This window comes from Corvus moneduloides, chromosome 3 (genome assembly GCF_009650955.1).
Source record: "Corvus moneduloides isolate bCorMon1 chromosome 3, bCorMon1.pri, whole genome shotgun sequence".
Lineage (NCBI taxonomy): Eukaryota > Metazoa > Chordata > Aves > Passeriformes > Corvidae > Corvus > Corvus moneduloides.
Window position 1 is genome coordinate 21,402,422 of NC_045478.1, and position 15,670 is coordinate 21,418,091.

The 15,670-nt window shown below is 37.0% G+C and overlaps 1 protein-coding gene and 1 long non-coding RNA gene across 5 annotated transcripts in view; one reads left to right on the forward strand and one right to left on the reverse strand.

Moving 5' to 3' along the window:
* FBXO25 (F-box protein 25) overlaps positions 1-15,670 on the forward strand; it is a 30,690-nt gene that overhangs the window by 5,233 nt on the left and 9,787 nt on the right. For 3 of the 4 annotated variants that reach the window (XM_032104568.1, XM_032104569.1, XM_032104570.1), the window contains exons 3-8: positions 4,695-4,804; positions 6,030-6,079; positions 8,986-9,078; positions 12,606-12,699; positions 13,409-13,593; positions 15,450-15,632. In XM_032104568.1, the coding sequence (XP_031960459.1) occupies positions 4,695-4,804; positions 6,030-6,079; positions 8,986-9,078; positions 12,606-12,699; positions 13,409-13,593; positions 15,450-15,632 (715 nt within the window). Of the gene's footprint in view, positions 1-4,694; positions 4,805-6,029; positions 6,080-8,985; positions 9,079-12,605; positions 12,700-13,408; positions 13,594-15,449; positions 15,633-15,670 lie in introns of those variants that run through there. The other variant, XM_032104571.1, reaches the window with a different exon arrangement.
* LOC116442035 lies at positions 3,650-4,711 on the reverse strand. Its single transcript, XR_004239357.1, has 2 exons — positions 4,312-4,711; positions 3,650-3,847 (listed from the first exon to the last, which is right to left on the reverse strand). It is a non-coding gene; the product is annotated as an uncharacterized LOC116442035 (long non-coding RNA).

The window sequence follows — 15,670 nt, forward strand, 5'->3', positions numbered from 1 at the left end:
CCAGTACCTTGGTAAGTCCCCACTGGAGTTGTGCCAGTATGATCATGTTTTCATTGTATTGGGGAGCCCCAAACTAGACACAGTACTCCAGATGAGTACTCATGCCAAATAAACATGGATGTTTGCTTCTTTCAGTCTGCAGGATACACTTTTGTTAGCTCAAACCAGGGTGCAGTTGGCTTAATAGAACACAAGGGCACACTGCTGACCTGTTTTCAGCTACTTACCCTCAAGACTCCAGGCTCCTTTCCTGCAAAACTGCTTCCTATCCAGTCTATACCCAGCATATATCCAGGCTTGGGCTTCTTCTGTGCCATGGGCAGGGCTTCACGTTGTGGTACAGCAGTGTAAGATGTGTTGCTGGCTGATTCTCTGTACCATCGTAAGCTATTTAGAAATCATTATGGTGTATATTGAAGACAACTCAGCTTAGGATATTTGTTAACAGGATGTAGCACTAAAAAAGAATGAGACTTGATAAAGTGCTTCCTTGTAGAAGAAGCATACAGTAAACCACAAAAATACCTATTTGTCTTTTTTTAAACTGCCCTTTGAATAGGGATGGTGGTGTATGCCAGTCTGGCAGTTCTAGCAGGGTTTTATTCATTTACATCCGTTGGAAGGAATAATATTTTTCACCAAAATGTTCTGTAGGAATCTCTTCTGAAGTTAGTACTTTAGTATTGTATTTCAGGGAGCAGTATAGCAGTTTTCCTTTATAAAGAAATAAATTCAAGCTATGTAGTTGATTGAAACCCTCTTTAGTTTTGCTTCTCTTCTGTGAGAGAAAGTATAGATATTGTTGCTTGCCAAACTTTGTCCTTTACCTGTTGCAAATAATTTCTCGTCAGAAATTACAAAGATCTAATTGCAAACAGATTTAGAAATAAACCTTCAAGACACATCAGCTACTTGAATTGAAGAATGTGTTCTTATTAAAATAGAACTTCTAACTTTGCTTGATTAGTCACCCCGTGCCTTGGTGAATCCAGTTGCTCAGTTAGTAAAATTGGTGGACCTAATGGTCCCCATGCTTGAAGAAATATAATCACTTGTGCAGGAACAGTTTTCATTGTTTGGCATAATGCTTGAATAGCTGCACTTTAGATCTTTCTATGGAAACTAAGGTGGAAAAAAAAATTAGACCATCAGTTCTGTAGGTCTTAGTTATTTGCATGAGTGCCTTGTGTTCAAGGTATACAGTAACTGGAAGTGTGGCTTGGGCTGTGTGCATTCAAGCTCTGTGGTGTGAATGCTGGCCATGACTGCCTGTAAATTCAAGCAAAGGTATATACTTCCAGTGCTGTGGCATTGTGTCCGTGGAGTTTGGTGTGGAGAGGAGCTGCCTTACAGAATTGTATGCAAGTGCCTTTCAGCAGCCTGCAATTTAGGAGTAAACCTGTCTTATGTGCTCCTTTTGAGGTAAAAGAAGGAGGATTAGACTAATAAGATTTTCATGATGGTGATACTTATTTTTTTGTGTTAAGTTCATATGAACTACTTAGGCTGGCAGGGTAGTCATTTCAGTCTGCATTGTCTCTTGTTTAGTTCTGTGAGATACAGTGTTCACAAGAGTGATTTTGGCACTGGATGGAAGTCCTTTGATTTGAACCTATTAACAGATAACATTACAATATATTTGTCAAATGACAAAAGTCATTTGGTGCATGCACTTAGCTCAGGATTTTCCATGCGTGGTCAAGCTGTAAGAGTCACTTCTAAAATATTTAGTGTGTCTCTGTATATAATTTCATTACTTGAGGGCCACGTGAAAAGAAGCAAGGGGATGAGGGAAAATAGTTGGAGCTCAGATAACCCTGTCACATTTTCCATCATTTTAAGTGTCATAGCCAAGAGGTTATTTAAATACTGCTGAGAAATTACTTTTTTTGGAAAAACTGAAATTCTTACATGATTTATCTAAGATATTTTAGTTCTAAGGACACCAGGTACTTTGCTTTTAAAAGCTTTAGAATAATTTTTGATGAAGTGTGTCATCAAGACAAGAGAGTAAGAATAGCTGTAAATTGGCAGTATTATGTATGTATTTAAATCCTTCCAGGTGTACTGATGTCACATGCAGTATTATAATAAAAACATTAAATTAAGGCTTCTGTTACACCATATGGCATGTGCAGCACTTGATTTGGTTTCTTGTATCTTAGCTTGGTGTTTGAGGGGGCAGGGGTTGCTTTTGGAACAATAGAGCAGCATTTTTATTACTCGTCAAGCAGCTCTACAGATTTCTGGAAGGAACACTAGCAGTCACTGGGTAACTCTGTGTTTCTATCCTATTCTGATGTCTGTGGGACCCTTGCTTTAATGAATTGCTTTCATACTAAAAATTTGTCAAGAAGACTGGTGGTGTTTACAGATAAGTAGGGAAAGACTCTCCATGTGAAGTGGGACAAAACATGAGGAAATAAAGTCTCATATCAGAAGATCCTTAGAGGTAACAGTCCAATCTGTCTTTTCTCTTAAGAGATTTGAGGAATTCCAGGAATGTCACAGGCAAATTTGAATGCTAGACAAAGGTGTTTGAAATAACCCTCTTTATCTTCACAATTCCTTATATTTATTGACTCCTTAAGCTGCCTTAGTTATTTATATGATGCTTGAGTGGAATGGGCTTTAAATCACTTCAGGTATGTTACTGGTCTAAATTACTTTCTAGGGACACTTCCTCTCCAGGAACAAAAGAAGGAATCTTTACATATTAACCTTCCTCTTCTAAGCAGGCCTTCAGGAATGTGACCTCCCATCCTCTCCCCATTGCTTGCCCTAGGTCAAGGGGAATGAGAGTGTTTCTGTGCTGCCTGGATTATCTGCTGGCAGAGTATCAGGACATATCTCCCTAGTCTTGTATATGTTGTTAGGATGATAAAGCTCTGGGAGCTTTGGGCTCAATTTCTGGTTCTGTAGCAACTCCTCAGATTCTGCAATAACTTCTCAGATGGTGTGGTGATGCAGCCAATATGTTAAAACATAATTAAATTAATTTTAGTAAATTTATTGATTTCCTGTATGGTAGCTTTGGGGAAAAAACCTCCCAAACTGATGGATTGGAATATTACATAATCAAGTAACTTGTTGGTGTTGATGTTTTGCTTTTGTCAGTTGCTTTGCTTTTGTCTCTTGATGGTTTCTTCCCTCTGAACTATTTTGCTGTTTGACCAGATGTGATATTTGGCACTGTTGCACAGAGTATTTAAGGTACTGAGTCTTTACTGTCTGCATTAAAAATACTAAGGCATGAACTAAGGCCTCCACCTTGGATTGAGCACTATCTGAATGCAGAGGTTTGTTAGGTTTAAATCCTGAAAAAAAAAAAAAAGCTAAGATGAAACCAATTTTTTTTTCTAAATCTTCTCAACTTGTGTATCTTTAAGCTGAGCTAGCATTTACTGATTAGAATTATTCAAAAACCAAAAATTTTTTACAGTGTTGTTTAACAAATGATTCAAACCTGAGAATTTTAACTCTGTAAGCTAGTAGAAATAGACTAAAATAATTTGATTTTTGTCACTTAATGCCCAGATACTTTTTGAAAAAAAATCGTGTCCTTCAGTTTACAGTGTTCAGTTGTTTAAATCTGAAGTTCAAACTGGCAATGATAAAACGCAATTTAGATTAAAAATAGTAATGAATGTGAGGAGTTTTGTATACGACTTTATTGTCAAAGAGCAATAATGTAGAAATAAAAAAGTCTCCCTGTTAAACTTCATTACCATGTATCCTTCATTATTCTTATCTGTGCAAGACTGTGGCCTTCATATGAAGTATCTTCCTTCTCCGTGCTAGAAAAGAGAACACCCATTCTTATCTTCATTGCTGGTCCTTATAGTTACTGCGAAAATGGAAAGCAAATTTTATGAAGCTGTGTATATTTTCTGTAGCACAGGCAATTTTTAAATGTATATAAATTTTAGAAAGGTTAGCTTATTAAAAAAAAGCCTTAATAGTATGTGTTGTTTTTGTATGTATGTATGGTTTTTTTCTATATTCACATTGTATGTACGATATACATAAGTATTTGGTATAGTCCTCACTGTTGGGTTACATAGTTAACTGTCAGAAGTGACATAGGTACAGCTAAGTCTCTCTGGCAGAGACAGACCACGTGGCTCTGCATGCTGTACAAATCATTGGTAGAACAGTGCCATGACACCTGTATGTGCTGAGCTGTGAGTCAAGCATTTCTTAAAAGAAAGACCTTCCTTGTCCCGCAGGTGACAGTAGTAAGAGAGATGTCGTTCTTTGCTGGCTTTCTGCCTGTGCAGGGATGTGCAGTAATTCTTCGCAGACTTTTACCTGTGTGTAGTTAAGGCTTGGGCCACTTCAAGTAATGGATTTTTGTACACCAGAGCTTTGCAGAGTTTTGCAGTTGTCTGGTTAGTACTGTCTTCTTAGTAGTCCTTCCTGAATGTCAGTAACGGCTTACAAGATGCCTCTTAGGAAGGTACTTTTGCATATTTAATCACTTCGACACAAAATTCAACCCCTTTGAGAAGAAAAGAACAAGACAGCTTCTCTCAAGATACATGTTGCTATAGACAATCAGGTAGAAGATCTTAATTAAGAATATGATGTATTTTTTTTTCAGCTGGTAGATTTTAATGCAGAAAATTGTAATGGTGTATGCATCTTTAATTTTATTTAATTATGGTTATTCTAATTAGATATTTTTATTTCAGTATCATAACTGGGGATGATGAGAATGAAGAAGTATACAGTACTGAAGACTGTGAGTTTGCAGCCAAGAAAAGGAAAAAAGATCATTTTAGGAATAACACGGATTCACAATGTAAGGCTGGGTTTTTTCATTTATTTTAGAAGACTCGTGTAGGTTCAGAAAAATGTTATAATAGCCATTATTTTATATTCAGCTATAGAGTAGCCTTCCAAATTATGTCTATTTCTGTATTGGCAACAAATTCTGGTGTCAAAAGTGATATGTCTTAATTGAGACTGTGGACTAGTTTGAGACTAAATTCTTCTGGATGCTTATGGGAGCTTCTGCTTCCCAAAGCAGTTGGTTTATTTTTTGCTTAATTCAGATGGTAATTAGTTATACAATTCCAGAATCAGTTCAGAAATAAATATATTTTGTCATAGTAATGATATCTCTGGATAAAGACTTTATCAGTATTGAATTTCTTGGAGAGAAATCCCTTTAAAAAAATTTAAAATATGAAAGCCATTTTATCAGTTCTCATATTTAAAAGATCACTTGTGCTTTGGGCTGCAAATGTGTATGGCAGCAAGTAACTTACTGAAGCAGAGAATGTGGTAGAGTAGGTAAAAAAGGTTAAGTTGATTAGCAACTTCTTGGCATTTCTAATGCTTTGATCTTGAAATTATCTGTTATTTGTATATCCCCAAAATTCTTAGAGAGATGGTATTGCAGAAAGCTGCAAGCTGCAAGCTTCTCCAAGCTTGTCTGAGTTTAAAGTATTTCAGAAGATTCAAGAGTCTGGATGTCTCATCTGACAACATGTGAGACTTGTGAAAGCTGAAGGTCAGCCTGGTTGCCTTTATTAGTCTTATATCCTTAACTTCCCTGCAGTCTCCTCCAGTTAGTTGAACCAAGTCAATGTAGAGCAGGCACCTGTACAGAAGAAAATGGATTACAGGGGTAGAGTGGCCAGGAACAAAAACGTTGTCCAAATCTGCTGTACTTTCAAATGCTAAGGAGCCTGTTGTATGGAAAAAAAAAGGTCAGGAATTATGTAGGACTACTGTTATGTCAGTAATTGGTCACAGCTGACAAAAGTTGTCATTCATCTCCCAATTGTGTGCCACCTCTTCTGGTTTTAAAAAAAACCATTTATATAACTTTTCTGTTACTTCCATGAAGTCCATAACTTGTGAAATTTTTTTTTTCTAGGCTTTATAAACTTCCTTCATTAAAAATGTTCTACTATCTTTTGAAGCATTTTATTGAAAATTATATGTTTAGTTGAGTTTCTTTGTGGAAGGCATTAACTAATGTGGAAGCCTAAAATGCTTATATTTTGGTTTTCTTTTAGGTTTTTATCGTGAAAAGTGGATTTATGTTCATAAAGAAAGCACCAGGGAAGTAAGTCTGCATGGTGTGGGTCGATTCCTACAGTCTTTGTGGTTCTTAATTGACAGAAAGCATATTGAAAAAAGCATTTTTGCCATGTGGTCTTAGGGCTTATGCTTTACTCTCTTATTTGGCAACACTGGAGACCTGCACATGGTGAGGCAAAGGCAGCTGGCAGAGTGACTTCTAGGTAGGTCTTTGTGGCAGAGATGTGGGAACTTGCAAGGATAGACATACAGTTCTCCACTACTTATACAAGCCCATCTGTGTTTCTACTGTCTCTCTTTGAACTAAAATTGAAAGTATTTGCAAAACCAGAGAAACATCTCCAAAGAAGTTGCTTGCAGGCAGCCACCTGATATTTTGGAATCTTGGTGTAAATTTGAATGGAAGTAAATAAAACATCAGTTTCAAACTTTACAAAGAGGATCAACAAAGTCCATATGCTTTCAGTTTGGGATATAAACTGTATCATGTAACTGTAAAGGGAACATGAAAGCTCTTGGAATGACCTCTTGGAAAGCCAAGAGTTAAAATACATCCATTCTAGTAGAGATTAAACTCTTGAAGTTTGAGTTTCATCCTGTGCTGATTGCCATGGCTATCTGGGATGTGTGGAACTTGAACACCAGTAAAGAGGTTTTACATCCACATAGTAATACCAGCCAGGAGAGAGGGAAGGAGGTGAGTGTGATGATTGTAGTCATGCAGGCAAAAGTAGCTTTGCATTTTAGAGCTGAGAGAGACAATACAGAGCTTTTTACTCAGGAAGGGCATGCTATTGAGGAGAGCTTACACAAAGGACATACTGCAAGACTTTGCAGACCTTGTAGACCAGTGACCCAGAGACTGCCTGTCTATATCTGAAGGGTACTGTAAAGCCTTTCACCAGATTCACGGCCCTCTTTCTGCTTTATCTTCTAGATGAGGTTAACTTAGATTGGTCTGCAAAAGTCTCAAGCATGCTTTTTCCCTTTGTGCCATATCAAATTAGGGTGAGAAGGAGCAGGGGGACAACAGACGGCCTGCCACCAGTCATTGTGGCCCTTTGAATGGTAAGGGTGTTAAGCTGAGGTTTCAAACTATATAGAGGCCAAAATACAAATAGCCTAAAATCTCTCATTGGTGTCCTTCATAACCTGTATATATAGGGATTATTTTTTCCCCTACTTATGCAGAAGTTGGTGTACTAGTGATGTGTGAGTGTTTGCTTTTGTTTCTTCTCCAGTCAGAGTGGACGAAATATTTTGGTTATCTTCTGATATTTGACTATTCACCTTTCAGGTTTATTTGGGTTTTTTAATTTAAAAAACAAAGCAAGGATGGTTAGAATTAAACACTAATATTTCAAGTAATTCTTTGTATAAATTTAAAAGCTTAGAGTAGAAGGTTGAAAAAGTAGCAAGGAATAAGCATACATGAACCAAAAATTTCAGAGCAACAATTTAAGCTAATCTAAAACATTATTTAGAGGCTCTAGTTTTTCTTACAGGTTCTCATCTTTCTTGATTTTGAAATAGCAGACTCACAACTAGGAAACATTTTTTTCCCAAACTGGATACTGGTTTTTAGGACAAAATGACAAGTTAGGAAGGTCTTGATAAGAAACATATGAAACATGCTGCAGGAGAGAGCATTGAAATGAAAGAAAACCAAAACAAATGCATTTGTGTAGCTGAAATGAAATTGGAGATGCTCTTTGAATAATTTTGTCATGACGGTACACTGGGAAAGGTAGAGGTGTAGTTTCATAGAAATCTGTTCAAGGAAATGTCTCTCATATTAATGTTTCAAGCATAACCTTATGATAACTGTTTAGCCAGAGAACAGCCACAAATATTTAAATTTCAACAAAAGTTTTGTTAACTGTATGTGTTCATTCACTGCTATTAGCTAAGCAAGGTACGCATATCGTGAAGTGTGCAGTGTGCTTGGATCTGAGCTATGTCAGCTGAATGAGCAAGCAGGACAATCCTGAATTTGGTCATTAACTAATAGGCAGTAATTATCACCACTCTAGTGAATTGTTAACTGTCCTGTCCCACTGGGGCACATGCAGGGTAAGCTTTCATTGGGTCGCAAAAAGGAACATTAATTTGTACTGTCAAATTTGTCACCATCACATAATTTACCAAGGAAGTCTGTCTAGGAATGAGTTTCAAATAATTATTTATCTGCCTCCTTCCCATGGCTAATAAAACCATAGTAGCACGCTGCTCTGCAAGACTCTCTTTTACCAGTTAGAGTTTTTTCCTAGCCTCAGTATATTTGGTCCTGGGCTCCAATGTGGCTTTGTGGCTCTAAATATACTGAGTTTACGTGATCTCATGTCATTTTGGGCTGCTACTACCATCTTAAGTCATTCACAACAGCCTCTGAAACTTCCATTTTCACATTAAGATGTGGAGAAGTACCAAAGGAAATGCAGTTGGTTTTGCTTGTGGTGCCTAAGCTTCTAGCACCAAAATAAATTCTATTTGATGTTGAGACCATTTGTTCTTCTGATCCCAGAAGCAACTAGCTGTGTTCTTACCCTCAAGTGTGAATCAGATAATTCTCATACTTGTAGGCTCAGATTGCTGTACAAGCAAGCTCTTCCTTGTGCATGGCAAATGCCAGCATCGTGACACTCTGCAAGAGTGGAGTAGATTCCCAGGGAAATCAAATACCAGTGATGCCAGATTACACATTTAGTATGAATTGAAAGGCCTTGCCTATGTACCTGTTAGTTACAAATAGCATATCTGGTTTCATTTAATTTCTTGTAGAAAAAAGAACTCTTCAGTCTAGAGGCACTGTATTTCCAGGGAGCATGGTATCCATTAGCATCAGCTGCATGTCAGCGTGCTTTTCTGAATGTTTTGCTCAATTTTGTCTTTGTTTCCTTCCATTTAAAGTGTGTTTTTTCCTCTTCTCAGAGACACGGCTATTGCACCTTGGGAGAAGCGTTTAACCGCTTAGACTTTTCAAGTGCGATTCAGGACATCAGGAGGTTCAATTACGTGGTCAAAGTAAGCTCTTTATTTTATATGCATATTAGAAAAATGCATTTGCTGATGTGCCTGTGTGTACAAAAGGAGTATTTTTGCACTGAACAGGTAACGGTTTGTAATTGTGTAAATACCCTGTTCACATGTAATTTATAATGCAAGAAACAACTTTAAACTGAGTAAATTTTCTTTGGTGAAAACTCAGTATATGGCTGTCTGAAAGCCTATAGCTAGAGGGGGATGGTGATGGCCAGTGTGCTGTGTATTTAGAGGGAGACATTGATGGTAGTTTCAACTGTTGTTCGCCAGTCTGGGTAATGAACTCTCTTTAAAAGTAAAACAATTTCTATACAACCAAAAATAGCAAAGTGTTACTCATCTTAAATATTTGCTACGTCTTAAATACGCTTAAAATAACAATTTCCAGAAGAATACTTGATGTGTAAATATTTTGATATTTCGGTATCTTCTGCAACTTCTTACTAGTCCTGTGACTGACTGCACAATTTTTTTATCAAGGAGAAGATATCTATGCATTTGTCTTTAACATCCCTTAAAACTTGAGACTCCAGCCTTAATTACCTCAAGGCCTAACCAGCTGCCCATTTGGAAATGCCTGTTCTGGGGATACTGATTTCTTTCTAGCCCCAGGTTTATTTTATTATCTAACCTGATGCAATAAAGTGCTTGTTCCAGCTCCTAGAGAAGCTCAAAATGTGAGTCACATCAGGACTAGAGTTCAGTTCTGTGGTGAGGCTGTTCACAAGTATTGTATTTGTTGGAATGCATCCAGAAGTTGAAAAGACACAAATAAAAATTAAATAAACATACCAGGAGAACACCCTTACCACTAGGCTGTGCAGTATTTGGAGAGAAAACACATTCTATCATTCCCTGTGAAGCTGAGGCAATGTATTGTACTTTCAGAAAAACAAGAGATGTGGAAACAAAGCAAAAAGAGTTTGCTTCCAGGGTAGTGGTTAGTGTACTTGCCTGGTTTGTTTCCCTTGCAGGGTTTCGGGGTTTTTTGGTGCATGTATGTGTTGTGGTTTAGAACATTACTTTTTAATGCTGTTTTGGGAGAAGAATCAAGAGCTGTGATCTTTCCCAAGACTTTTCAGCCTTGAACAGTAGGAAGAAAAAAAACAAAGCACCTACAAAAGGTGATTCGTATAAATGGTGTCAACCTTGGGCGCCTCACTTGAACAGCAAGCAGGTAAAAGGAATGCAGATCTAGAATTTTGCATTTGTTTTAGATGCTGCAGTGCCTAAACTGGGTTACTCGAAACAGTTGATCAAGTCAAAGTGCAAAGTCCAACATAAGCACGTTGACCAGTTTTTCTTCTGTTTGCCAAGGAATACAAAATGCTGGTTTAGTCAGTCAGGCTTAAGATCATTGAGGCAGGAGCACTACTTTTAAAATTCAGAAATTTGGCTTTGCGATCCAAACCATTAGTCTGTTAATAATAGACCCTAAGGAATCTATGTGAATTTAAAATAGTAGATAGACTTTCAAAATCCTCTAAATGTTTCAGAATTTGTTTGGAATTTTTAAAATTTAGAATTGTTTTACAAATACAAAACTTTAATTTGTCTTTGCAGCAGTTCCCCTGAGGTGGTGGCTGCTTGTTGATAGCAAGGTATAAATCAAGAATACTTTTTTTTAAAGATCAATCCCTACTCTAGTTCTTCTTTGATCTCAGGCCACCAAGATGATTCTCCAACTAAGTAAAAATATGCCATTCATTATTAAAAGTTAATATAGATGTCTGTCCAGGACCCTTTTAGGATGAGGAGTGAGGGGGAGAAGGTAGGATCAGTTAGATTTTTGTATTGGATGGTGCTGTAGTATATTGATAACTTCGTAGCTGTTAAATTTTGATACATAGAATTTGATATGGGTTGGTTTTTTCCAAATTTTTCCATCTGACTTAAGAGATGATCCATTCAAAGTTATAATCTGTAGTAGACAACATAAGCTATGGATGGCTCTGCTTGTATCAGTGTGTCAGATCCTTGTAGTCCTCCTACCTTGCTTTTGCTAAAATTGTCTTAATCCTTGCATATTACCTTTCACTGAAATTGTAATCTTCATTAAAATCAGTGAGGTGGAATTTGTCTTTTGATTTGATCTTTAGACTGAGCAACATAACTGATTTTTTTTTTTTTTTTTAATCAAGAGAAATGTACCTACTTGCTTGAACTGGCAGACTGCCAGAGACCTCTAGGTATATTCCAAATTATTAATCAAGCTAATAGGCTTTGAAAAAGCCAACAAAAAGATCCTGATACCTGTTTATATAATTTTTGAGACAAGAGTGCTTGTATTTAAATACATCAGGATAATTATTTCTTTCTTTCATAGTACATAATGTTTTGTCAGCGATCGTGCAGAGAAGCCAGAAGGAACATTATTAAATCAGGGACAGAACAGGTGTATTCTTTCTTCCTCCCAAGGAAGATTAATGTTGAGTGAAGTGTCAAATTGGTGTTTTAGAAATGAAGATACAATATAATTTTTGGCAAGCTTGATCTCTTTCATCCTCTGTGCCAACACTTGATGCTACCCTACACAGGAGCACTCTGCAGGTCAGTGGTGGGAGCACTCTGTAGGGAATGGTGTTTTCTGCTCCCTGCTTTCCCTTTCCAGTATGTTGAGAACACTTGTTCTGAACTCACTGTTATAAAGTGCAATTGCAAAGCTCAGTGCCACACCTTTAAACATTGTAATAATGTCACAACATCAAAGTCTCTCATAATAAGAGACCATTTTTTGTTGAAGAGCTAATGGTTCTTATCAGCTACAAAAATGAATCTAAAATATAAAAGCAAATGTGCCAGAATGGAGCAAGGGCTGCCTCTAGTAGCTATATCTTGGCATTCATGTGCAGAAAGAACTTAAACTGTTTTGGTTTTTGCCCTAAACCATTCCCAAAGGAAAGTTACTGACATGGTTTGTACACTGCTGATTATAAGACCACTGTGGTTTATTCTACCAGGGACCTGAATGTAGGAGTAATACAGGAATTTTTTTTTCCCCCTAGTTTAGGCAAAAAAGGGTATTTCCTCTCCATGAGTAGAAAGTAGTGCACTAAATCCATCACACTTCAGTTTGACCAGTATGATACTTTGACTCAGAAGCTGTAATTCTGGTAGCTGGTATCAGTTCAGGGTGATGTTCCTGGCCACCAAACGTGTCAGGGTTTTCAGGATCCAGGTACATCCAAGTTCACGTTTGCATTTGTGAGCCCCTGAAACAGATTCTCTCTGTTACTTCACTACAGCTCATAAAGTCTGTATGTCATCTGCTTTGTCAGAGATAAGCACCAGTATTTGTACAGTATTTTGAAAATATACATCCTTCAGGAGTTGTTCATGGGATGCCAGTGGGAATGCCTAAAGCTTTCCACATATCTTACTTTGTCTTCTGAACTCTGTAGTTATATTTTCACAAAATGCCAGGCTGTTGTAGGTGAGTGTATGCACTAAGTGTGCATTTTAAATCATGTTTTACTTCCATCCTTCTGACTTTTAATTTTTTATCTTAGCTTTTGCAGTTAATTGCAAAATCCCAGTTAACTTCACTGAGTGGTGCAGCACAGAAGAACTACTTTAACATTTTGGACAAAATTGTGCAGAAGGGTAAGATCCAAGGATTTTTAATCTGACTGTTCAGATTTAATTGCTGTAACTAAGCTATTAATTGATTTTTTTTTTTGTTAGTTTTATTACCATTTTTACATTGTAAGACATAGCAATAGCATGCTTAGTGCAAGGTTTCATACTTCCCATTGCATGATTGCAATAAGTTGTTTTCTCTTAGTTATTGAATAATGTCTATTGAACAGGTTGGTGAAATTAAGTGACATTTAGATTCTATTCAGAAATTATTGGTTACTGTTAAATTATACTCTTCACAAAATGTGAAAGCTTTTAGGTTAATAAAATGTTTGGGCTTAAGTTTGCATGATGTATTGAGACTCAAAATACATATGTTTTGATTATTTTAAGAAAAAGACATTACATTTTATTGATTTTTCTTTTTTTCTGGTAACCACACTAAATGGAGATGTTATACTGTCTGCTTTGAACTGAAGAAATCGGATTTATAGCTAGCTGTTTGGCATTAAGTTTGCAAATGCATAGCTTGAAATGTTGCAGCAAATTTGCCTGTGAAATTGTTAATTATTGATCTTGCATATATGGAACGGCACCAGTGAATGTCATGGTGGGAATTAGGGCATTTTTGTACACAAACAACTGAGTTGTAATTAGTTCCCCTAGAAAAGGTGTTGATTAGCTTGGTTAACTCTGTGAACCAAAACTGTATTTGGTTTGTTTTGTTTTCCAGTTATGGAAGACCAGTATAATCCACGATTGATCAAAGATCTTCTACAGGATCTGAGTTCTACTCTCTGTATACTGATTAGGGGAGTAGGAAAATCTGTGTTGGTAGGCAACATCAATATTTGGATTTGCCGATTAGAAACTATCCTTCTGTGGCAACAACAATTAAAAAACCTTCAGATGAACAAGGTATATTATTAAATCATATTAAATAATATTTGGGGGAGGGAGATTATGTTGAATATTGATTGAGGATCTGTAAGTGAACCAAGTTTCAAATACATTTTAAACAGTTTTACTTCTTTTGGTTTTTAAAGAAGTAATATGAAATTAATTAAATGGCATCAACTTAATTTTCTAATGTGTTAATAGCTTTTGCTAATGAAAACTGCTACAATGTCTGTACTGCTGGTTTGTAGTAGAGATAGAATTTATTTTCTCTCTCAAGTTAAAAAAAATTCTCTAGATTGTCAGATAGAGATGGGGGAAAACCCCCAAATTTTAAATTCCAAAATAAGTTTTCTACAAATGAAGAAATAAAAATCTAAAAGGCATTCTGGAGGTGTATCAAGAAAAGAGGAAAAAAAGAAATTATTCAAGTAGCAATTTTGCAGATTTATTCATTAGCACAGTTGCTTTTGTAAAAAATAAGAAAAGATAATGACTTCAGCATCTGGATTCTCCTCATGTGACTGTGTTCAAAGCATGTGGTATGCACTATTCCAGGGTTTTATAGTGGAAACTTCTGATAATAAGCAGGCAATTTTTTTTTAATCTGGCTGGGTTACTCCTGGAAGAAATGCTATAAGATATCACTCACTGTAAAGTCATACAAGTGTTTTATCTCCTGGCTTTCAGCTATGAAATTTTGAAATTGTCCTTTCTATGTGAGCCGGTCATCTGAATAAACGAGCTACTTTTGGAATAGAAAGGAGAAATGAGGAACCTGGTCTCAGCAGTTTTCATGTGCCAGGCAACCAGAGCACAGACACTTCTGCACAGACAGTGCAGTTACTGCTGTGCTTGTTTCCTTCCAGCGTGACAATTCCTTGGAGCTGTTTTGATGTTGGCTGAAGTAGCCCATGAGAAATCTTGCATCTGTAGTGCTCACATATTCATTCCTCAACAGAGGTACAGCCCCAGCAGTACCAGATGGCTCAGAAGGAAACAGAAGTGCGAGCCCGCGGGTGCAGGGCTGCTGTGCTGCCACCGCCTTGGGCTGGGGCAGCTCTGCTCCCTGGCGCTGGCACTGCCCGTGCTCCCTCACTGCCAGCCGGGCACTGCCTCCAGCCTCCTGAGCCTCTGCCGCCTGGCACTGGGGGCTCCAGCTTTAGTCGTGTAGGAGCTGTGGCGTAGCTTACCCCACTACAGTTCACAGAGGTGTACAGTCTTAATGAAAACTTTCTCAGTGCTCTAATCTCTCAGCTCTGCAGATCTTCTCATTTATATATGAGGGGGAACTGTCTCCAGAGTTCAGAAATTATCCTGCTCTCTTCTGCCTCTGACTTCCATAATGCTTTCATTTTGTATCTCTGATCTTCAGTCCTGTATTCTGTATTCTATTCTGTGCTCTAGTTGTCTTAAGGCAAGTTGACATGTGTTTTGTTTCTTAATAAAAATTGAGAAACTGTAGTGATCCAACAAGTTAGAAATAATTGGTTCATACCTTTACTATAGTTAAGGGTTTAGCACACTAAAGATGGAAATGACTATATTATAGTTTTCAAGACTGCATGATACTGAGAGAGCAGAAGTGTTTCAAAAATTATTTGAAATTTAAATAATGAATTTAGGATATGTTTATTTTAACAGTAAGAAAGCCGTGAGTTATAAACTTACGGTCTGTTGCTCCTTCTGTACCATTAGTCATTTGAATTTTCAACAGCAGTTAGAGAATAGTTGTAGGCAAGAATTAACCATAGATTTTACTTAATGATTTGATAAAACTAAACTAAGACCTAAGATACCTCTAAAGTAAAGAATTTTATTTGTACTTTATACTGTAATGTTTTCTGTAGCTAAAAGTCTCCAACTCTTATTTCCAGCAAGTCAACAATGGACTTACGCTTAGTGATCTCCCTCTCCATATGCTGAATAACATCTTATACAGGTTCTCTGATGGCTGGGACATTATTACTCTGGGTCAAGTGACCCCAACTTTGTACATGCTTAGTGAAGACAGACAGTTGTGGAAAAAACTCTGCCAGTACCATTTTGCAGAAAAGCAGGTAATAAACTCTGTTATTTGTATAAATGTAGCCTTTTT